A 24,370-nucleotide genomic window follows, 5' to 3' on the forward strand; every position below is an offset into this window, starting at 1 on the left:
GCTGAGTCACATATTAACCTGAAAGCTATAGGAGAGAGCCAAACAATTCCAAGAGACTTTAAGTAATTTCATGAGACAAGTGGAAGATGGAAAGAATGCAGCAATGGGATGAAGCCCATTGAAGAAAAGGAGTCCTTGAAACCCAGACTTTCGTGCCGAGGAGCAGAAATAAAACCAAGGATCTGAGTAAAGAAGGGAACTAATATTCATCCAAGAATATGTAGTAACATTATATATAAAGTACTTATAATTGAGGATTCAAACTCAAATCCCTTATAATTATCTGAGTATTAAAGATAAAAACAACAGTGTGGAGCTTAAACAGTCAAGAAACAATGATGTTAAGAGATTTATGATTAATTACTTATTTACTATCAAAATCAGTTACAACCATGATTCCTGTTTAGTAGGGATTCTTTAGCAATCACTCATCCCTGGAGCACATTGAAAATTTCTTATGTATGTTAACAACAAAGGATATGCAGAATGGGGATGAAATGTGAATGGGCCTGTAGAGAAGGCAACCTTGTGCTTCCTGAAGTGAGCTATATCTGCTTCTATCATTGTCAAAGTGTTTGCTGGTCAGAGAATAGGTACAGATGACTTGTATGTTTATAACTTTAGAATCTCAAGCATGAAATTCTTCCCTAGGTTCTACTTATACAAGTTACAAATATGCAGTGGATGGAGGTGGGGAACCCACAAAGAGGGAGGCTATAGACCTTGAAAGATGAGACATAATGGCTTTGGATCATCACATAGTAACCACAACTTAAAGTTCTTGGAACATTAGACAAGGGGAAATGAAAATGATATACAAGAACACCAAAAATAGAAAAGCTGGTGACATAGATGTACCCACTTCCAAGATAAGTGAAGAAACTAAACTGGATGTGAAACAGGAAGTACTTTACCAGTAACCAAACACTAAAAACTCTCAGGATATCTCCTCTGTGAGAAAGGTGAACAGGCAAGATGACAGAAAGGGTGTTGTTCCTGAGATTCCACCTCACACCAGTCAGATTGGCCAAGATCCAAAACTCAGATGACAGTAGATGCTGGCGAGGCTGCGGAGAAAGAGGAACACTTCTCCACTGTTGGTGGGGTTGCAAGCTAATACAACCACTCTGGAAATCAGTCTGGCGATACCTCAGAAAATTGGATATAGTACTACCTGAAGACCCAGCTATTCCACTTCTGGGCATATACCCCAGAGACACTTTAATATACAACAAAGATATATGCACCACAATGTTCATAGTGGCTCTATTCATAATAGCCAGAAACTGGAAGGAACCCAGATGTCCTTCAGAAGATGAATGGATACAAAAATTGTGGTACATATACACAATGGAATACTACTCAGCCACCAGAAACAATGACTTAACCAAATTCTTAAGAAAATGGCTGCATCTAGAGAATATCATCCTGAGTGAGATAACCCAGTCACAAAAGAACAGACATAATATGCAGTCACTGATAGTGGGATGCTAACCCCAGAGGCTTGCACTCCCCCAGAAACAACTCACAGACTGTATGAAGTCCAAGAAATAAAGAAAACAAAACAAAACAAAAAAATATTTAGAAAACAAGAAAACTTTAACTATTTCCATGTTACATTTTGTTTTACATGTACTTTACGCTCATTGTAACTATTAAGTTTTCAAGGCATACTATCAAACCTTTAAAAAATCAAGTACTGACTAAAAAATATATTCACATAGTTTTATGTAAAACTTGTGTTAAAATTTGAAAAAGTACTGACAAAAATATATAATTTTGAGCAAAAAATGTTTAAAATCTGTACATTTATCTTTGTTTTGTAAAATAAAGTTGTTTTTTTTAAAAAGAAAAGACCTTTTATAGAAAAAAAAGAAAGGGTGTTGTTATACTAGACAAATAAATAAAATTCTGTGAACTTTGAGAAGGTATTTTCAGAAGAGTAGTGAGAGCAGGAACTCGACTACAGGAGATAGCAGGGGAATTAATCCATTATAACTGAGCACAGAGATCTTTGTTTCTTAAGTATATACCAAGGGAAAATAATCAGATTCCACATAGAGAAACTTTGAAATTTTTTATATTAATATTTTTATGACTAGGGAAAATTCTAGGAAGAGGGGTAGAAATAAGTCTATAGGGAAAATATTAATTAGAGGAAGTGTCCCAGATTGAAGAACTACTGTAGACTACACTAGAAGTGAATGAAATTATTTTAATTAAGAGGAAGAAATAATCCCCTGAGCTAGAAGAGCATAATAAAAGAATAAATTAGTATAGAAGTATTTTGTGGGTGTGTGGGGGTATTCTTGGTTAAGTGTTCTTTTCTCCCATCATGTTATTGAAAGACTCTAAGACAGACATATAGAGGATAGTACCTATAAGAATTTCAGACAATGTTGATTAACTGTAATTAATCAAATCTGCTTTTTTTTTTTTTTCTTTTGGAAAACTAAGCTATTTATGTTAAAGTAATTGAAAATAAAGCAACTATACCAGACGACTAAATATCTAATGCTACTGGAATAGTAGATATTAATTCCTATAGTGTACTGATGGTGAAAGCAAGTAGGATATGTAGTTTACTAGGTAATTTAAATATAGTTAATCAATACATTCAGGAGACATCTACAGTAACTGGAAATAAATGATTAAAAAGACATTATATTGTGCATCTCTAAGGACACTGTCAAGAAAACAAAATGGCAGCCAACAGATTGGGAAAAGATCTTTACTAACCTCACATCTGATAGAGGTCTATTATCCAATGTATACAAAGAACTCAAGAAGTTAGAAACCAGAGATTCAAACAACCCTATTAAAAATGGGGTACAGAGCTAAACAAAAAGTTCTCAACCAAGGAATATCGAATGGATGAGAAGCATCTAAGGAAGTGCTCAACATCCCTAGTCATCAGGGAAATGCAAATAAAACAACCCTGAGATTCCACTTCACACCAGTCAGAATGGCTAAGATCAAAAGCTCAGATGCTGTCGAGGATGTGGAGAAAGAAGAACACTCCTCCACTCTTGGTGGGGTTTTAAACTGATACAACCACTCTGGAAATCAGTCTGGCGATTCCTCAGAAAATTGGACATAGTACTACCTGAAGATCCAGCTATTCCACTTCTGGGCATATACCCCAGAGACACTCCAATATACAACAAAGGCACATGTACCACAATGTTCATAGCAGCTCTATTTATAATAGCCAGAAGCTGGAAAGAACCCAGATATTCTTCAGTAGATGAATGAATACAAAAATTGTGTTATATTTACACAATGGAGTACAACTCAGCTATCAGAAACAATGACTTTATGAAATTCCTAAGAAAATGGCTGCATCTAGAGAATATCATCCTGAGTAAGATAACCCAATCACAAATTAACAGACATAATATGCAGTCACTGATAATAATGAGAAGAAGAAGGAGGAGGAGGAGGAGGAGGAAGAGGAAGAGGAAGAAGAGGAAGAAGAAGAAGAAATAATTTCATTTTACTTATTAAAGAACATTATTACCACATTGATTTCATGAGAAAAATATGTTAGTTTTCAAACAATTATTTTTCCATGAATTCCATCAATAATATATAATACTAGATCTCAAAAATTTTCTGCTAATTCTACAGAAATGTTCTGATTTTAAATTAATGATTATTTATTATTTCATGCCAGTAACATTTGGAATTCTCATAGATTTTAAAAACAAAGCCCCCAATGTGTGAAGGTACTCCCATAGGGAATGTAAAGCACAGGAGTTGCCCAAATTTACGTGTGAATCAGAAAATATGCTCTCTTTAAGGGCAACGAATATTGTATCATGCATTGCCATTCATAGCTTACATTTATATGTCCCCTATTGTGTTATTTAAAATATTGGGGAATATTAAAATGAAAATAAGTTAGTATACGTACTCTCTACCAGTTTGTAAGAAGATTCGAAATTGATTGAAGCATGGATTGCTCATTCAATATATATGGTGTGCAATTTAAGTATTAATCTTCGAGCCAATTTAAATGACAGCTTGCTTGTTAGACTGTCCTTTTCAGCCAAAATGAATATCCCAGCACAGTTAGCTTCTGCTGTATTTTTCAATGCTGTGGGAATAGATTTGAACAGAACCAGTCCTTTTCCATTTGAGGTGTGTTAATGTGACCTTACATTTAAAACAAGCTTCCACAGCAGAAAATCTATAAGGAGTAAACAGACTACCTAAACATCAATAAGCCCAGGCGGAATAAGTGTGGACCACTTCATGTTGGTTTTCATCTGACTGTCTCCCCCCTGTAGACAACATTCTGTTTATCTTCATATTAATTCACTTACAAAGTTTATGTATACTATCAATGTACCTTCCTTTCAGTTGTAAGTAGTTATTAATTCTTAACTGGTAAGAGTAATAAGTATGCTTATGTGGTTAATACAATCTTTGGGTGTTTTTGTAAAATAGCTGTAAATTAAATACTGCATTTAATTCTTTCACCTATGTAGTTCTTTTGTGTGGAATATGGCTTTTTGTGTGGAATATTGGTATTCCTGGGATGCGCTGTTTGCTGGGCACAATGTCTTTAGTCTTTATCTATATATTTAAAATTTTTTTTATTGGATAGTTTGTGTATTTACATTTCAAATGTTATTCCATCCCCCATCCCCCCTCAACCTGCTTCAATGACAATGATCCTCCACCTACCCACCCACTCCCAAATCCACACCCTGGCATTCCCCTAAACTGGGAAAACTAGCCTTCACAGGATCAAGGGCTTCTTTTCCTATTGATGCCAGCCAATGCCATCCTCTGCTACATATGTGGCTGTTCCCTAGAAGAATGCCTATTTTTATGTTGGTAGTTGAGTCGCTGGGAACTCTGAGGAGTCTGCTTGGTTGATATTGTTCTTCCTGTGAGGTTTTTAATTACTTCACCTCTATCACTCCTTTCTCTAACTCCCCCATTTGCTTCCCTTTGCTCAGTCTGAGGATTAGCTGCAGTCATCTTAGCTAATACATTAGCTGTATCATGCAAATATGGATTTCTCAGGAGTCATCCATATCTGCCTCCTGTCAGCAAGCACTTCTTAACATCAGCAATGATGACTGGGTTTGCTGACCATATCTGGAATGGATACCCAGGTAGGGCAGTCTCTGGATGGCTTATTGCTCAGGTCCATGCTTTGTGTTTATACTTCTCTGGTGGGTATCTTGTTCCACCTTCTGTGAATTATTGAAGCATGGACCGTTTGTTCTTTTTCTTCTTGAGTATCACGTGGTCTGTGAATAGTTTCTTGGGTGTTCCAAACTTTTGGGCAAATATACACTTACCAGTGAGTGCATACCATGTGAGTTCCTTTGTGACTGGGTTACCTCATTCAGGCTGATATTTTCTAGTTCCATTTCCCTAAAAAATTCATGAAGTCATTGTTAGTAATATCTAAGTATTACCTCATTTTATATCACATTTTTTGTATCCATTCCTCTGCTGCAGGAAATCTGGGTCCTTTCTAGCTTCTGGATATTATAAACAAGGCTGCTGTTAACATAATGGAAGCAAGTGTTCTTGATATATGTTGAAGCATCTTTGAAATATATGTTCAGGAGTGGTATATCTGTGTCCTTGGGTAGCAGTAGATACAATTTTCTTTTTGTTCTCATTTTTAATTAGATACTCTTCATTTACATTTGAGATGCTATTTAAATCTTCCTGTATCTGTTGAGAACTGTTTTGTGACCAACAATCTAGTCAATTTTGGTCCTGAGAATATGATATATTCTTTTGTTTTAGGATGAAATGCCCTGTAGATGTCTGTTAATTCCAAATGGTTCCTAACCTCTGCTAGTTTTGCTGTGTCTCTGTTCAGTTTCTGCTTCCACGATCTGTCCATTGATCAGAGTTAGTTGTTGAAGTCTCCCACTCTTATTTTGTGTGGTGCAATATATGCTTTGAACTTTAGTAGGATTTCTTTATGAATGTTGGTGTCCTTGTATTTGGAGCATTGATGCTCAAAAATTGAGAGTTCATCTTGATAGAATTCTCCTGTGACGAGTAAAAAGTGTTCTTCCTTATCTTTCTTGATAACTTTGGTTGAAAATCTGTTTTATTTGATATTAGAATAGCTACTCCAGCTTGCTTCTTGAGACCATTTGCTTGGAAGGATTTTTCCCCCTAGCCTTTTATTCTGAGGTAGTGTCTGTCTTTGTCTCTGAGATAAGTTTCCTGTGTGCAGCAAATACTGGATCCTGTTTATGTATCCAGTCTAATAGTCTATGTCTTTTTCTTTGGGGAATTGAGTCCATTGATGTTAAAAGATATTAAAGAATGGTGATAGTTGTTTCCTGTTATTTTTTTTTTTTTGTTAGAGGTAGACTTATGTTTGTATGCTTTTCTTCCTTTGATTTTCTTACATGATTAGTTTATTTTTTGCTTTTCCTTATATATAGATTCCTTCTTTGTGTTAGATTTTTCCATCTATTATCCTTTGTAAGGCTGGATTTGTGGACAAATATTGTGTAAATTTGCTTTTATCCTGGAATATCTTAGTTTCTCCATTTATGGTAATTGAGAGTTCGCTGGATATAGTAACCTGGGCTGGCATTTGTGTTATCTTAGGATATGTATGACATATGTCCAGGATCTTCTAGCTTTCATACTCTCTTTTGAGAAGTTGGTTGTAATTCTGATTGGACTGCCTTTATATGTTACTTGTCTTCTTTCCCCTTACAGCTTTTAGGACTCTTTCTTTGTTTTGATTGTTTTGTGTTTTGACTATTATGTGTCAGGAGGAGTTTCTTTTCTGGTCCAATTTATTTGGAGTTCTTTAAGCTTCTTGTATGTTCATGGTCATCTCATTCTCAAGAGTAGGGAAATTTTCTTCTATGATTCTGTTGAAGATAATTACTGTGCCTTTTATTTGAGAGTTTTTACCCTCTTTTATACCTATTATCCTTAGGTTTGGTCTTTGAGTTGTGTCCTAGTTTTCCTGGATGTTTTGGGGTTAGGTCCTTTTTAGTTTTTGCATTTTTCTCTTTTGTGTCAATATTTTCTATGTTGTCTTCTTCCCTTGAGATCTTCTTTTCCATCTCTTGTAGTCTGTTGGTGATGCTTGCATCTATGACTCCTGATTTCCTTCTTATGTTTTCTATCACTAGAGTTGTCTCTTTTTTGTGATTTCTTTTGTGTTTCTATTTCCATTTTCAATTCCTTCACCTGTTTGGTTGTGTTTTCCTGTTGTTCTTTGAGTGATTTTCTGTTTCCTCTTTGAGGGCTTCTATTTGTTTATATGTGTCCCCCTGTAATTGTTTAAGGGAGTTATCCATGTGCTTCTGGAAGATGTCCATCATCATCATGAAGTATAATTTTAAGTATAAGTTCTGTTTTTCTGGTGTGTTTGGCAATCCACTACTTGCTGTGGTAGTAGAGCTGGGTTCTGCTGTTGTCAGGTTGTCTTGGTTTTCATTGCTTAGGTTCTTTTGCTTTCCTCTTGCCATCTTGTTATCTGTGATTAAAGGGGATCTTGTTTCTGACTGGAGCCTGTCCTTCCTGTGGGTCTGAGGGCCTGTGGGCTCAGGAAGGAGATTGCTTCTGAGTGTTTAGCTCTTTGCAGAAAGGCAGTGAGTTCTAATGTCCGTGACTCTGTTCTGTCTCTGTGGGCTCAGTTGGGAGAGCTCTCATGAGCTGTTCTGGGAGCTCAGTCATCTGGAGGCAGGTCCTGAGTCTTAATGGTGGCCATCCGTTCATTTCCCTGGGCTGGAAAGGACAACGCAGAGTGCACAATGCTATTTAGATCCATTTTTTTAAAGAAAATGTCCAGAGTGGTTGTACCAGTTTAAAATCCCACCAACAATGGAGATGTCTTCCTTTCTCCACATCCTCAATAGCATCTGTTTTCACCTGAGTTTTTTATCTTAGCCAGTCTGGTGTGAAGTGGAATTCCAGGGTTGTTTTGATTTGCATTCCCCTGATGATTAAAGATGTTGAACATTCCATTTGGTGCTTCTCAGCCACTCGATATTCCTCCACTGAGACTTCTTATTTAGCTCTGTACCCCATTTTAATAGGGTCATTTGATTCTCTGGAGTCTATCTTCTTGATTTCTTTGTATATATTAGATATTAGTTCTGTATCGGGTGTAGGATTGGTAAAGATGTTTTTCCAATCTATTTGTTGCCATTTTGGCCTATTTACAACATCTCTCACCTTACAGAAGTTTTTCAATTTTATGAGGTACCATTTGTCGATTGTTGATCTTAGAACATAAGCTATTGGTGTTCTGTTCAGGAAATACTCCCCTGTACCTATGAGTTCAAGTCTCTTTTCTACTTTCTATTGTTTTAGTATCAGTGTATCTGTTTTTATGTGGAGTTTTTTGATCCACTTGAACTTGAGCTTTGTACAAGGAGATAAGAATGGGTCAATTTGTAATTTTTTTAAAATGCTGACTGCCAGTTGAACCAGCACCATTTGTTGAAAAATTTCCCCCCTTTTCACTGGATAATTTTAACCCCTTTGTCAAAGATCAAGTGACCATAGGTGTGTGAGTTCATTTCTGGGTCTTTAATTCTATTCCATTGATCTGCCTGCCTGTTTTTGTACCAATACAATGAACATTTGGAATCTTCTCCCTCTTTTATACTTATTATTTGTAGGTTTAGTCTTCTCATTGTATCTTGGATTATCTGGATGTTTGGGGTTAGGAGCTTTTTGCAGTTTGCATTTTCTTTTACTATTTTGCCATATTTTCTATGATATCTTCTGTCTGTGAGATTCTCTGTTCTCTTTTATTTGTTGGTGATCTTTGACTCCTAATAACTTTCCTGTGTTTTCTATCAGGTTTTGTGTCTGCTGACAGGATGGATACCCAGATAGGGCACATCCTTCATTCTCTGCTCCAATTTTTGTCTCTGCTCTTCTTTTAGAAAGGAACATTTCTGGGTTAAAAGCTTTGAGATGGATATGTGGCTCTATCTAAAACCAGGGGACATGCCTATCTACTGGAGGCAGTGTCTCCTATTCTCTGTTAAAATCATCCCCACAAGCTCCTGGGAGCCTCTTGTTTTCTGGCTTCTGGGACTCTCCAGTGGATATCCCCAGTTCCTTATCCTTTCTGCTACACATTTTATTCAATTTCTTGACCCTCAATTCCTCTCTCCTATTTCCTCCAGTACCTGATACTGCCACGTTGTTTTATGTCCTTCTTCTCGTCCTAAGCAATACAAAGAATCCACAATACAAAGAACTGGTTCTTGGCATTCTAATTTTTTTTAGCATTATTCATTTATACCCAATAAACTGCAAGCTTTTTCTCTGGCTCTTAATTAAGCTTTGTTTGATTACAATTACAGTTAAGAGACATAACTGTAAAAAGTAACTGTGGTTGTTTACGGAATTAATGCTATCAGCAGCTTCAGTCATGGTTTTTGAAGATTGTTTGTCAAACTTCAGTATTTATTGGATAAATTTGGAAGGAATTTGCTAACATTTATTTGCTTTTTTATGAATTTATAGAGTTATACATGAGTACTATATTTGTTATATTTCTATCTCAGGTACTCCTACCTCTAGCTTCCACTTCTACCCTGTCTATTCACTCTCATCTTAATGGCCTCTTCTCATATTATATATATATATATATATATATATATATATATATATATATATATATATAGAGAGAGAGAGAGAGAGAGAGAGAGAGATTCTATATGTATGTATAAATTCATCTCACTGAGTTCATACAGTGTTGCTTACATGTATATGTGTTTAGAGATGATAGTTTTGGTAACATATCAGGGAGCTCATTCATGGAAAAGAATGATTATACCCCTCTCAGCAGTCATGGATTTCCTCTAGCTCTTCTTTTAGGGAAGTGGCCTTGTGAGATTTCATATATTTATACTGGAGATTAACTTGTGTCAATTAGCAGGTCATTATGCAGGTCTTCTGTAGTGACTTTATTGTTAAATTATATGAGTGTAACTCCTTGTCATACATAGAAGAAAATATCTCATGGGTTATGCTGAAGCCCTGGTCTTCTGGCACTATAACCTAGAAGTCACTATTTTATTCTACTTCCTTGTCCCATGGATCATTCTGTTGCTCAAAGAAAAAATGTTATGAGACAGAGATGGACATTTAGAAAGGAGCTGGAAATTATACTGGTGAAAGAATGTGGTTATTGTTGATTTTTTTCTAGGGTTCATTACTTCATCAGCCATGCATAGCTCGCTAGGTTTACAGTGCCAGGAATGACTTCATTCATATTGAATAGGTCTTAAGTGGTATCAATTAATTTATTATTATTATTATTATTATTATTATTATTATTATTATTAGTAGTAGTAGTAGTAGTAGTAGTAGTAGTAGTATTATATCTGTTTTTTACAGTGCAGTCATTATTCCACTCCTGGTTTTCCCTCTTACTGTTCCTCATCCCATTCCTCCTTCCCCATTTCCAAGGAGATTCACCCCCATACTCACACTAACAGACCTTCCCACTCCCTGGGACTTGAAGTCTCTTGAGGATTAAGTGCATTTTTTGTCCCTGAGGCCTGAGCAGGCAGTTCTCTGCTTCATATGTTTCAGGAACCTCATACCAGGTAGTGTATACTTCTTGGTTGGTGGCTCAGTGTCTGAGAGATCTTGGAGCTGCAAGTCTCCAAAAGACTTCTGCTCTTCCTATGGGGTCACTCTCCTGCTCAGCTTCTTCCTGCTTTTCCTTAATTCAACCACAGGGGTCCTGGCTTCTGTCCAGTGGTTGAGTGTAAGTATCTTCATCTGATTCTTTCACCTGCTTGTTGGGCCTCTCAGAAGACAGCCATGATGTCTGCAAGTATACCAAAGCATCAGTAATAATGGTAGACCTTGGAGCCTCTCTTGAAATGGATGGCAATTTTGGCAGCTCATGTGACTTCCTTTGCCTCAGTTTCTTCTCCCTTTTATCCCCTCAAGTTCATTTAGACAGGAACAATTATGGGTCAGAATTTTTGATTGTGGGATGGCAACCATATCCATCCTCTTGATCTCTTTCTACTGGAGGTAGACTCTAGAGGTTCCCTCTCCCCACTGTTGGGCATTTTATGTAGGGCCCCTCCCTTTGAGTGCTGACCTCTCACCTCCCTGGTCTCTGGTTCATTCAATAGTGTGCCCCTACCTCCTACCTCCCAAGCTTGCCTGTTTACCTTCTTTCTGCTGACCTCAGAACTCCTGACCCCCAAATACCTAGTCATGGTCCTCTTTTCCTCTCCTCCTCTTTGCTCCCCAATAATTGCTTTCTTCTTTTTCCCAAGTGAAATTAAATCAACCTCTCTTGGGCCCTTCTGTTTCTTAACCTTTTGAGTTTCATGGATTGTATCCTGGGTATTCTGTACTTTGCTGGATTGTATGCACTTACTAGTGAGTATATACCATGCATTTTGGGAGGGGGGTCCTAGTTACCTCACTCAGGATGATACTTTCTAGTTTCATTCATTTGCCTGCAATATTCATGATTTCCTTGGTCTTAATATTTGAGTAGTGTTCCATTGTGTAAATAAACTACATTTTCTGTATCCATTCTTACATTCTGGGACATCTCTGTTATTTCCAGCTTCTGGTTATCACAAATAAGATTGCTTTGAACATAGTGGTACACATGTCCTTGTAGCATGGTAGGGCATCTTTTTGGTATATGCCCAAGAGTGACAGAACTGGGTCTTTTAATTACTTGATGATTAACCTTGATATGTAACTGCTACTACTGCTCCTTGTTACTAACAGAAAAATCATCATTATGTTAGCTGTTCAATGTGGATTCTAGCTTCAAATCTATTTATGGAAATAGAATCTGCAGTAACTACAAATACCAAGAGGGTAAAAAGTAGAACAGGTAGGACTTAAAGGAGCTGTAGCAAGGAGTGGTATTTACATGCAAGTGCTGGGAAGGCTGAAATGAGAAATTCTGGAGGGTAATTTATCTATTTATTAGTGTTAGTGGGAAACTGAAAGAGAAAATGCCAAGAAATAAAAACAAACAAAAACAGCAGGGATTATTGGAAAAAGACATAGCAGAGTATATTTTATGTTGACTTTGAAATACACATTCTGTATATATGCATGTATATATATATATATATATGTATATATATATATATATATGAATAAATGGATTTATGCCTATCTATTACAGATGATTCCTAAAAAAAATCTTACTTTATGCTGTTAAATTTCTGAGATTCTACTTCTCTTATATTGAACTATTCTCTAATTTAACTTTAATTCACATATTTAATGATATTTTCTGTAAGATTCCTTAACCAGTTCTTCCAGAGAAAATTTCTACAAATTTTACATGCATAAAATGATACTACATTCTTGAATTTGATAAGTCTTTAATTGTGTTCCAATTGCCTAAATTGTTTTAAAAGTTAATGTTATAAACCCAATTTTTGGATTTTTCTTTCTTTTCTTTAAAGCAAGTAAAAACAGTACTACTTGTAGTATGTGTATGTGGTAAATTCTTAAACATTTCATTTCCTATTTCTACATAGAACTTTACCTTTTTACTTTAAAATTCAAATTGAAACAATTCAATGAAAGGTAACCTTGGGGACTGTAGAATGGATTCTGTATTTATATTATGTAAGCCAATAAGATAGTATGATTCAATATAGAACATGAAATTGCTTCATTGACAATTTAACATATTTCTTTAAAATATTTTTAATACCTTTAAAAGATATGTAGGAGATAATGATGCAAAAGCTGACTATGCAGACTGTCCAACCGTCTACAGAAATCTACTAATCCTTGTCCTAGGTGCTCAGCCTTAATAAATGCACCTATCTGTACACAGAGTTTCCATGTCAGGAGAAATCATTGAAGTCAGACAACATGTTAATAAATCTAACAAAATTATAAAATCTTTAAATACTTTTTCTAACACCATGAGGAGTTAAAAATTAAATAAATTAATGGGTGTCAAAATTAAATTGGGTGTGCATTTCTCCTTATCTTTATATAGAAAGTTAACACTTGCAAAAGAGTTAGTGAGCATCTTATTGTGATTAATGAATGAGATTACTCTGAGAGTTTAATTTTAATGAATAATCAAATAGTATCTTTATTATAAGCAATGAATAAAAATGATATAGAAGCTCAGTTAAGGATACAAAAATTGTGGTATATTTACACAATGGAGTACTACTCAGCTATCAGAAACAATGACTTTATGAAATTCTTCAGAAAATGGATGCATCTAGGGAATATCATCCTGAGTGAGATAACCCAGTCACAAAAGAACAGATATAATATGCAGTCACTGATAATTGGATACTAACCCCAGAAAGCTCTGAACACACCAGAAACAACTCACAGACTATAGGAAGTTCAAGAATAAACAAAGGCCAAAAAAAAAAAAAGAAAAAAGAAAATGAAAAACCATTATGCTTAATCTTTACACAGCAAGAAAACTTTGACTGTTTCCAGGTTACAGCCTGTTTTACATGTACTTTATGCTCATTGTAACTAGTAAAATTTTAATGCTACTCTCAAACCTTTAAAAAAAATCAAGTACTGACAAAAATGTATTTATATACTTTTATGCAAAATTGCTTAAAATCTGTATATTTATCTTTTTTTAAAAAAATAAAGTTGTTCAATTTAAAAAAAAAGAAGCTCAGTTAAGAAGGATAGCTGGTCGATAATGTTTTGCTTTTATTTTTGATATATCTGGAAATATAAGATACTGAATAATAATTTAGTGAGCTTTACAAAATTAAAATATTTATTTTTTTTAAATTCTTCACAGGCAGAGATATAAAGCCTAAACCAACACGTATGTTATGAGCATGTCCAATTAGTGAACAAATAAATTAGTAGAAAAAATATTAAATGCATGGTTTTCACATAATTCTCTGAGCCCATTTTTAATATTTTACTGAAAGCTAGCTGCTTGCTTTCCTAATATGTATATTATTGAACCATATCTCTGATACTATGCTATGCTGAAGTTTTCCTTTGTTCTTTTATTCAGTGCAAACACAGATTTTGTAAGACTGTCTCTAAAAGTTCTTGCTATTTTTCCATGTTTGATCAACGTATTTCATATTTTGATTGAGAAAAAATGGCTTTTTCTCTATATCTTTTACATAACCACAAAGAAAATATAATTGATTAAAATATGACATTAAGATATAATTTATGTTACATAAAAGTGATTGATAACATTGTGTCACTATTATTACATTTTTTAGAGCCACGACATAAAAAAGAAGAGAAGTCAGGTATGTATTTTAATGCATAAGCTTATGCATGCATTCTGTATTTAATAATGAATAATAGCACATTTCTTTGAAATGTTATGGCAAATATTATCCAAAACATTAAAAAACAACAATCTTTTATAGAAAATATTGTTATGCTGCTGTTTTTTTTTAAAGAAAACCTGTATTTTTGACATTTTTATAGTCCTAGGGTATCCATTTATATATAAAAAATGTACTTGGCTTGTTACAAAGATATATTTCTTATTTTTTTAGGGAATATATAAAACAATACTATGAATTCAAATTTTAATTTTTTTTTGGTAAAACACACTAGTATATATTGAAAACTCTGATAAGTTTCTATAGTTAAAACAATCTGTTCTCTGAACTTTGGAGGCACAGACTTCCTAGTAGATAAATATCTTCTCTTCCAGCCTTCTGAGCTAGAAGAAAACTTACATATCTGGGAGGATACAGCAGAATTTTTTTTTTCATAAGAACACACAGCTTCTGATTATGAAACAATTAAAATATTAACTTGTTCTTGTCAGATACATTCATGATGTAGAATTGTTGTCAATGAAATATCACAGACTGGATGAATTTTCTTAATGTATGTTTACTTCTTTATTTACTGAAGTCTTAAGATAAAATCAGTGGGCTGCGTCATCCATGTTTGCCTGAAACCCACAGAGAATAATTGATCCTTGCCATTTTGGACTGTTAATGTTTACCAGCATTCTTGCTGTGCTCCTCCCACCCCACAGAATATCTTCTGTCTCCATGGGTTACATGTCCATCTTTTCCATGAGCATCTTTGTTGCTTTCATGTTAAGAATACCAATTACAGTTAATGATGGACCTACCTACACTCCCATTGTTTTTATATCCTAACTAATCACATCTGTCAAAAGCATATTTCAAGATAGGATAACATTTTCATTCTTTAGAGATTAAGACTTCAAGATAATTATCTTTTTGGAGTACACACCTGATTATATTAAAGCCTGTTGAGTAGCCAGAAAATATTTATGGCTTTCCTACCAGCAAATATATTGATACCATACCTACAATGTCAAATCTTGCTTACCATAACATCTCCTATACTTCTACCTGTTAATTTTAGTTACACTTAATTTCACTTAATTACGATTCCAGATGGCAATGTCATTGTTTAGGTGATCTACATCAGCACTGGGGAAAAATGATATTAATACCTGTGTACATCTGAGTTCATAATGATCTGTTTCCAACTATAATAAAAGAGCCCTTCTCATTTCAAGTGGCACCCTTTTTAGTCATCTCTACATTTTATCTTGTCTCTGTTCCATAATGTTGTTACATTTTCTTGGGTTTTTTTTTTTTTTTGAGTCAAATTTTTATGTATTCATTTCTTGAATTCTAAGTATTTCTTGATGACATCATTGGCCTGAGATTCTTTAGCAAGTCCTTAGCCATTACACAACTGCAGCCAATAACTTTCTGTAGCTTCTCCTCTCGTTAGATTTTACAAAAGCCTGCCCATTCCCCTTGTTTCTTGCCATCACCTTAAACAGGTTGATTTGGTGCTTGTCACACAGTGCATCTACCAGATTGACATATATATGGCCCCATCATAATTGGATGCAAGCATACAGAGGTGAGCTTGGTGCTTGTATGGCCCATGCTAGGCCATCATGGATGAAGTCAGTCTTCAGTACCTCTCTGGCCCTGTCCAATACTCTTTTTCCAAGCTTAGCAGAAATATCTTCCTTGCCTCTCATTTAAGTGGTTACCAAAGTTTATGAATTCCTTGGGGTTTAAGCTCATGATGTCAATCTCTACCACCATTGTCACATATCCACTTTCTCCCTATCTATCTCTTAAGAGGACTAACCCTATCCTAGCAGGTTTGCATCTCATACTAATTAATTATATCTGCATTAACCCAATTTTCTAATAATGTCACTTCACTAGTATTGATGCTAAAGTCTCAACCTGTCTGTAGGGATAAATATAAGCCTTAATATTCCCAAATTTCTAAACTTCCCAAATATCTGTTATATTTGAAATAATTTCTTCCAATTTTGTTGTTGAAATGTTTTGCCTACTGCTATTTAGGAACTATTTCTTATAGGTAGCTTGAAACTAAGGAGACAATTTAGGTTTAAATCAACACCTAAGTATCTGTTCACCTGAGGAACATTTTTAAAACTACAGCTTAATGACAGACAAGTGTATAGCAAGTTTTTAATGACTACGCTTAGTCTTAATATTTCTTTAACAAAGCACCATAAAATGAATTCTTAGGAAAATTCTTCATTTTTTATGGAGAAAAATGAATAGAAATTATTGGAAATGATAACTTTTTGCTTTTTTCTGTTTTTTTCTTTCTTTCTCTTTTCAGAGCCACAAGTTAAAAAGGAGCCAAAACTAGGTGACACTATTTTATTTTCTTCCATTTATTTATTTATTCATTCATTCATTTTACATCCAGATCACTGCCCCTCTTCCAATACCATTGGAATCCCTACCATTCTTCTTCCACTAGCCCTCTGAGAGTGTGAAGCTCCCTGGGTATTCCCCAACCCTGGTACATCAAGTCTCTGTAGATCTGTAGACCAGAAAAGGCAGCCCATCTATGCAAAGGACTATCCAGACACCCAACAGATTTAGAAACAGCACCCTCTCCAATTGTTGGAGGACCCACATGGAGACTAAGCTGTACATCTTCTACTTATGTGCCTGGAGTCTCAGTCCTGTCCTATATGTACTTCAGTTGGTGGCTCAGTATCTGAGAGCACTGACAGGTCCAGGTCAGTTGATTCTGTTGGTCTCCCTGTGGAGTTCTATCCCTTTGTGGCCTGAAATACTTCCCCTGACTCTTCCATAGGAGTCCCAAACTCAGCCCAATGTTTTGCTGTGGGTTTCTACATATGTTTTAGTCAGCTGCTGAGTGGAGCCTCTCAGAGGACAGTTATGCTAGAGCATAACAGTATCATTAATAGGCTGCCTTGTCTGGCCAAGTGGGAGAAGGTATGCCAAACCCTGAAGAGACTTGATGCACCAGAATGGTGGATAGAGAGGGAACAACCTCTCAGAGAAGAGGAGGAGGGATGTGCTTAGGGACTCTGCGAGGGTGTAGACTGGGAGGGGACAGTATTTTGATTGTAAATAAATGAATAAATTAGAAAAATATTGTCAAGGATTGGTGCTTACTTGCCGGAATTGAAAATATTACCACCTACTCACATATTAAAAATCTCTCAGTTCCTTGTGATATTCTTTTTCTTTCTAATGCCTGATATTATTTCCCAGTACTCAAGTGAAATCTAGACTTCCAGGTGGCAATATATGTCAACTGTATGGCTTTATTCCTGTGGTTATCAACATGACTAATACTGTAACATTTTAAAACAGGTCCTTATGTTGTGGTGACTGCCACAACAAAAATATTTTGTTGCTACTTCATTCTGTAACTTTCTAATCTTATGAACTGTAATGTAAATGTCTGGTATGCAACCTCCAACTGAGTCATGGCTCACAGGTTGAGAACCACTGATTCATACTAAACTTGGCAATGAAGCCAGAAGTTAGAATTTTTTCTTCTGGGTGTTTGGAATTAAATGTGATCCTTGTCATTTTTGTTAATTTATTTTAGTCAGTAATTACTAGAGTCACAAATTCACAAAATCATGGGCTATTTGGGTGTTTGAAGAGCAATGACTATACCCCAGGTAGCGTCTTGTGAAGTATTGATTGAGCACGCCACAGTTACTTCATCATTATGAGCCATACAGCACAGCAAGTGCTATCCTCAATACAGTGAGTAATGAAGATGATTCAGAAGGCCAAATTCATGCAATTAGTTCTTCAATATATCTTAGCTAACAGATGAAATAAAATTCTACAAGGCGATTAAGCTTTTTCTGTACTCTGTGTAACACTATTAAGAAATCATCTTAGGCTAATTAAATCATTTTACTAACCTGGAATGTTAACCAAAAACCAGAGTGACCTCTTTTTGTGTGTATAACGTCAGGACTAAGTCCTCTTAGAACAAAGTAGTTACCACCCTGGGGCAAGTTTCTAAAAGCCCTCAGCCCTATGGAAGACATTCCTTCATTGTGAGAAGAGATATAGTAAAATGTTTCCTTATTAACCTAATCTAAGAATCCAAATCTAGATGTATGTTTAGGACTGTCATGTTGTTCCACTCAACACTAGCATTTACCTTCCACCTAGTCAGAATGAGTATCCGGATGCACTTGTAAATAATATATTTGCAAGCAACAGAGCATATAAATGTCCATCTACCCTTTTATGATTAATTTCCTGGTGTTTGTTTGTTTGTTTATTGGAGGTAAGTAATGCTTTACCAGAATTTAATGTTAATTTTTTAAACTAAATTTATTTCTTTAAAGAGAGATGAGGTAGAGTCAGAGACAGAGAGAGTATATGCATTTACTCAAGCCAAGGTTAGCAGGTTGAGGTTAAAGGACATCTTCTTGGAATTAACTCATTCCTTCCATCCTGTTGTTTATGAGGAGTAAGCTTAGGTTTGATGGTGAGTAAGCCCACATACCTGCAGAACCATATAACTGGTCCAGCAATAAAAAGAGTCTTTAGAAGTAAGTTTTTTATAATGCCATTTAGAACTTACATTAGTTGTTTTAAAATAGCATATTTATCAAGTAACTGATGAACTTCTTATCCTTTCAGCATCTTCTGAGAAAGGCCAAACTCACAGTATGTACATAGGCTTCTCCTGTGATTTTCAAATATAATCTCTTTAAAAAGCATTTTACATTTCCAAAATTGTAAAGTTTAATCTTGCTTCAACAGTTACGCTTTACAAAAAAACTTGTGATCTAAAAATTATAGGTGCCATGTAAATATAAAGTTTTGCATATACTATTTTTTCCAAAACAGAGCCTTTGGGACTTTAACATGAGACTGGATAGGCCCAAAATTTTAAAATATTTTTTAACGACTTTATTTTACAAAGTAAAGATAAATGTACAGATTTTAAACATTTTTTGCTTAAAATTATACAGTTTTGTCAGTACTGTTTTTTCAGATATTAAAATAATTTTTACATAAAACTATGTGAATATATTTTTTAGTCAGTACTTGATTTTTTCAAGTGCTTGACAGTATGCATTGAAAACCTAATAGTTACAAGGAGCGTAAAGTACATGCAAAACAAAATGCAACATGGAAATAGTCAAAGTCTTCTTGTTTTGTATATATATTATTTTTTTTGTTTTCTTTATATCTTGGACTTCATACAGTCTGTGAGTTGTTTCTGGGGGAGTGCAAGCCTCTGGGGCTAGCATCCCAATATTAGTGACTGCATATTATGTCTGTTCTTTTGTGACTGGGTTATCTCACTCAGGATGATATTCTCTAGATGCAGCCATTTTCTTGTTACTTTCGTTATTTCAATTTTATAAATCAATGGCCTAAATCATAGAGAGTACTGATTGTGTAATATTTTAAAAAATTTTGAAATATCTGATATATCTTTTTTCTTACTTTCAGAACAGAACATCACCAGACCAGAGCAAGTTATTACTCATGTCAAACCAGGTATTTCACAGGTGGTATTGCAGCATCCAGTTGTCTCATACTGTCCTAGTTATTTCAAAAGGATGGTTGTGGAGTCAGATCTACAATCAGCGTGATAACTCATGCCTGAAACTTATGAGTTCCCTATTCCAAGACCATTTGGCAAATCCACATCCATAATACACACTCCTTCCTTGTTTTCTACTTCTACCCTTTTCCCTGGGGTTTGAGGAAATTACAAGTGAAACAATCTGCCATGACTATAAAGACGCAGAATTTACAGAAACAATAGCTAGGTTCAATTTAAGAATAGAAATTCTAGTATGAAGCTTATTTTCAGTTACTTTATAGAATTTTATTTGTCAATCAAGGCTTCCCATTGAAGTATGTCTCAATCTTGTGAATATGGGTAGGCAGGGTGTGTTGAGGAGTTGAAAATATATTTTCTTTAAATAAAACATAAAATATTGCTTATATTTTTAATTGGATGTAAGAAGGTCAATATGTAGTGGATCTGAGAGAGAGAGAGAGAGAGAGAGAGAGAGAGAGAGAGAGAGAGAGAGAGAGAGAGGAGAGACCTAAATATAAGAAAATAAAATAGTAGTAAAATGAATACAATAGAATGGAGAGATCAAAATGGCTGCCTAACTGACAGAAGTAAAATAATATAATCTTAGAGGTAGTTAATAGCTTTACTGAAATATTAACTTTTGTCTTAATAACGTGTCTTTTCTTAGAAATACATGGGAATGGGTATAAAGAGAGGACATGATTTACCCCCACAGTTTTTGGTCTAGTACAAACTTTATGTCCTTTAAATTCTTAAATTCAGCAAAACTTTTTGCATAGGATATTTAAACAGACAGGTAACTTCTGTGAACAATACTTCTGGAGTTTAATTTTAAATGGAATTATCACTTTGCTTTGACATACAACCTTTTAGAATGTCATCAGCACATGGAAATTCAGAATTTATGTTTTTGTTTTTAATACAGTAAAAATGAGTTATACAGGAATAAAAATACTCTCTATATAAGTATTATTAAGTCACAGAAAAATGGCAGGGTTCAGATGCACAGGGTGGAAGATCACTTATATTTGCAAGAATTTAACAAGAGAGCTACTGGGCAGATCTCTCCTTGAGTTTTCATTTGATCTAAAATAACTTGTAGTTATTTTTGTTAATTTAGTGACTTAAATGAAATCTCAAGCTTTGAATACATTATTGCTTTCTACTGATATGCTTTAAATTTCTCTTTGTATTATCATCTGCTATCACAGAACAAAAAGTTCCCAAGGAGGTTAAAGCTATTACAGCAGAAAAGACAGGTAAATATATTGTTTTATGACATCAGATCCTGTGTCTCGATATGCACATGTATGCATGAAGTGTATGTCATTTTTAATTAAAAAATAAATTAAGATATACCATCACTTTTCCATTTTCCTTTCTTTCCTCCAACCTCTCCTATGGCCCTACCTTCCTTATTCATGACCACTTTTTCTTTGATTGTTATTGCTGCTGATTCTTTTAAATGTTGCTTGCTGAGGGCTGATAACTTACTATAGGATAAGCAATAGGAGGCTCATTACTGAGACTAATTCTTCCAATTCATGGTTCATTAGTGGCTAGGACTTCTTAATCCAGGGTTGGGGCCACTGACACTTCCGTCATGAAAATGGGCGTGTCTGTTTGCTTTGTTATTCTGTTCTTGTTTACACAGCTATCCTGTAGAATTGTTATAGGTGAATAATGTATACTTTTAAAGCCATAAATTCCAAAACATTGAGGTATTGTGAATAATTTCAAAATAATTTTCATTGAGAGCAGTAGAAAGTTACATTTTTTTTCAGAATGTGATTGACAAACTTACATATAATGTATTAGAAAACCCATTGTACATATTAATCATCATGCATTCTAACTTAGTCTTTCATCTTATTTTCTCATTAATTTATTAATGCATTCATTTTATATACTAACATCTTCCCCCTCACAGCCCACCCCATGATCCTGTCCCTTACTCCCCTATCATTTTTCTTTGTAAAGGGGGAGCCCCCTGGGTATCAAATAACATTTTTTTCAATTCCTCAAAATGCAGAGAATTATATCAATCAATTAAACGTGTTTTGCATACAAGCCAGATGACTCTATCCTATTTTCCAATACTTATAAAAGAGGAGAGAATTGACTTCCAAAAGTTGTCCTCTGACCTCCATAATGTGCATACTTGGTTACTATATATTACTCATCAATCTCTGTCTGTCTGTCTGTCTGTCTGTCTGTCTGTCTGTATGTATGTATGTATGTATGTATGTATGTCTATCTATCTATCTATCTATCTATCTACCTCTCTATCTCTACTATCTGTATGTCTATCTCTTTCTGTGTATGTGTATATGTGTGTGTGTGTGTGTGTGTGTGTGTGTGTGTGAGAGAGAGAGAGAGAGAGAGAGAGAGAGAGAGAGAGAGAAAGAGAGAGAGAGAAAGTATAAGTGCATCAATGAGTGAAAATATAAACAGAGACAAGAACAGGCACATACATTGACATACATTAATATAAATAAACTTTAAAAGAAAATCAAATTAGTTGCAGCTCTAACCTGTTTATAAATCATATCACATATCATTACAAATCAAATCATTCCTTTCATGAAAGTTTCTCAGTTGTATTTAAAGATCTACCTTAAGGGCAGATTATTAGAACATGATCTTATTATTTCTATTGTGGAAAAAGAGAAACTCAGACACTTTTCTGTTTTGAAAATTAACCAAGAAAATAAACAAGAGTTGCGAGTGTTGTTCTGAGCTGATGTCCTGAACCCCTTATGGTCTCTTTCTCTGAATCTTAGATGAAAATCTTACCTCTCTTGATCACTCAGGGGACCATGTTTTATTTTTTATCTTAATATTATTGGATATTTTATATATTTACATTTCAAATGTTATCTCCTTTTCCCCCCCTCTGATCCCCCTCCTTTCTCCTCCCTCTTCTCTCAATCTGTTCCTACTCCCATGTACCCAATCTCACCTCATCACCATGCCATTCCTCTACACTAGGGATAAAAACCTTCAGAGGACCAAAGGTCTCTCCTCCTATTGATGCCAGATAAAGCCATCCTCTGCTACATATGCAGCTGGAGCCATGGGTTTCTCCATGTGTACTCATGGTTTGGTGTTTTAGTCCCTTGGAACTCTGGGGGCAGGGGAGTTGGTTGTTGTTCTTCCTATGAGGTTGCAAACCCCTTCAGTTCCTTCAGTTCTTTCTCTAGCTCCTTCATTGTAGTCCTCATGCTCAATCCGATGGTTAGCTGCAACCATCATCATCTGTATCAGTAAAGCTCTTTCAAAGCCTCTCAGGAGATTCAAATCAGGCTCCTGTCAGTAAGCACTTCTTGGCATCAGCAATAGTGACTGGGTTTGCTGGCTACATATGGGAGGAATACTCAGGTGGGGTAGTCTTTGGATGACCATTTTTTCAGTCCCTGATCAATTCTGTCTTGTGTTTCCTCCTGTGACTATTTTGCAGAGCCATGTTTTATTGCTCATAGTTGTTCTAAAACAAAACATCTATGCAATATTTTTTCCTGTATACTGAGAGAATATCTTAATCAGGGTTTCTACTCTTGCAAAAACATCATAACCAAGAAGCAAGTTGGGGAGGAGAGGGTTTATTCAGATTTACTTCCACATTGCTGTTCATTACCAAAAGATGTCAGGACTGGAACCCAAGCAGATCAGGAAGCAGGAGCTGAAGCAGAGACCATTGAGGGACGTTGCTTACTGACTTTCTTCCTTAGGCTTGCTCAGCTTGCTTTCTTAAAGAAGCCAGGTCTACCAGCCCAGATGGCACCACTCACAGTGGGCTGGGCCCTCCCTACTTGATTACTAGTTGAGAACATGCCTAACAGATGAATCCTATGAAAGCATTTACTCAACTGAGGCTCCTTTCTCTGTGATAACTCCAGCTTGTGTAAAGTTGACACAAAACCAGCTCATACAGAGAATGATATAGGTATATTGAAGTAAGTCAAATATTTTATGGAAGAAAACAAGGGAAAGTAGTCCATATAAATTGTAGGCATGAGATCAGTTCACTTCCTTTCATATGATCATTTGGGTTTGTTTTTTCTTAGGCTCAAGTAAATTTATGATGCCATCTTTTAATTTTCACAGTGGTGTGTTAATACATGCTTTACCCTGAAGTATCTTGTGAATTTTTAGAATTTCAAAAAAACCTATTTCAGCATAATTTTATTCTGAATATAGAGATTGTTTTAGATGTTATGTGCATTTTGTATCTCTAATCAGATTTTACTAGGCATTATGATTTATTGTATTTGCTATTTTATCATAATAGTTTTTGGAAAAAATGTTTTACATTAAGTAAAGAAAATATTTAAACAAAACACATATATATGAATATGAATATTTTTCCTGTGCTAGTAATCAATCATTAATATCCTGTGTACATTTTTTCATTCTCCACAGTCAAGACCTAAACTCGCAAATAAAATAGCTGACTAACTTCAATTCTAAAAATTTGCTTGGGATTTTTTTTTGTTTGTTTTCAATAGTTTTCACTATC

At 35.0% G+C, this 24,370-nt stretch overlaps 1 protein-coding gene across 6 annotated transcripts in view; it reads left to right on the plus strand.

Moving 5' to 3' along the window:
* The window catches only part of TRDN (triadin), a 357,916-nt gene that overhangs the window by 295,063 nt on the left and 38,483 nt on the right, over positions 1–24,370 (plus strand). For all 6 annotated transcript variants that reach the window (XM_080929343.1, XM_080929344.1, XM_080929341.1 and 3 more), the window contains exons 22-27: positions 13,775–13,801; positions 14,220–14,249; positions 16,618–16,647; positions 18,933–18,959; positions 19,755–19,802; positions 21,063–21,110. In XM_080929343.1, coding sequence (XP_080785469.1) covers positions 13,775–13,801; positions 14,220–14,249; positions 16,618–16,647; positions 18,933–18,959; positions 19,755–19,802; positions 21,063–21,110 — 210 coding nt within the window. The remainder of the gene's footprint in view (positions 1–13,774; positions 13,802–14,219; positions 14,250–16,617; positions 16,648–18,932; positions 18,960–19,754; positions 19,803–21,062; positions 21,111–24,370) is intronic.

This window comes from Micromys minutus, assembly GCF_963924665.1.
Source record: "Micromys minutus genome assembly, chromosome: 15".
Lineage (NCBI taxonomy): Eukaryota > Metazoa > Chordata > Mammalia > Rodentia > Muridae > Micromys > Micromys minutus.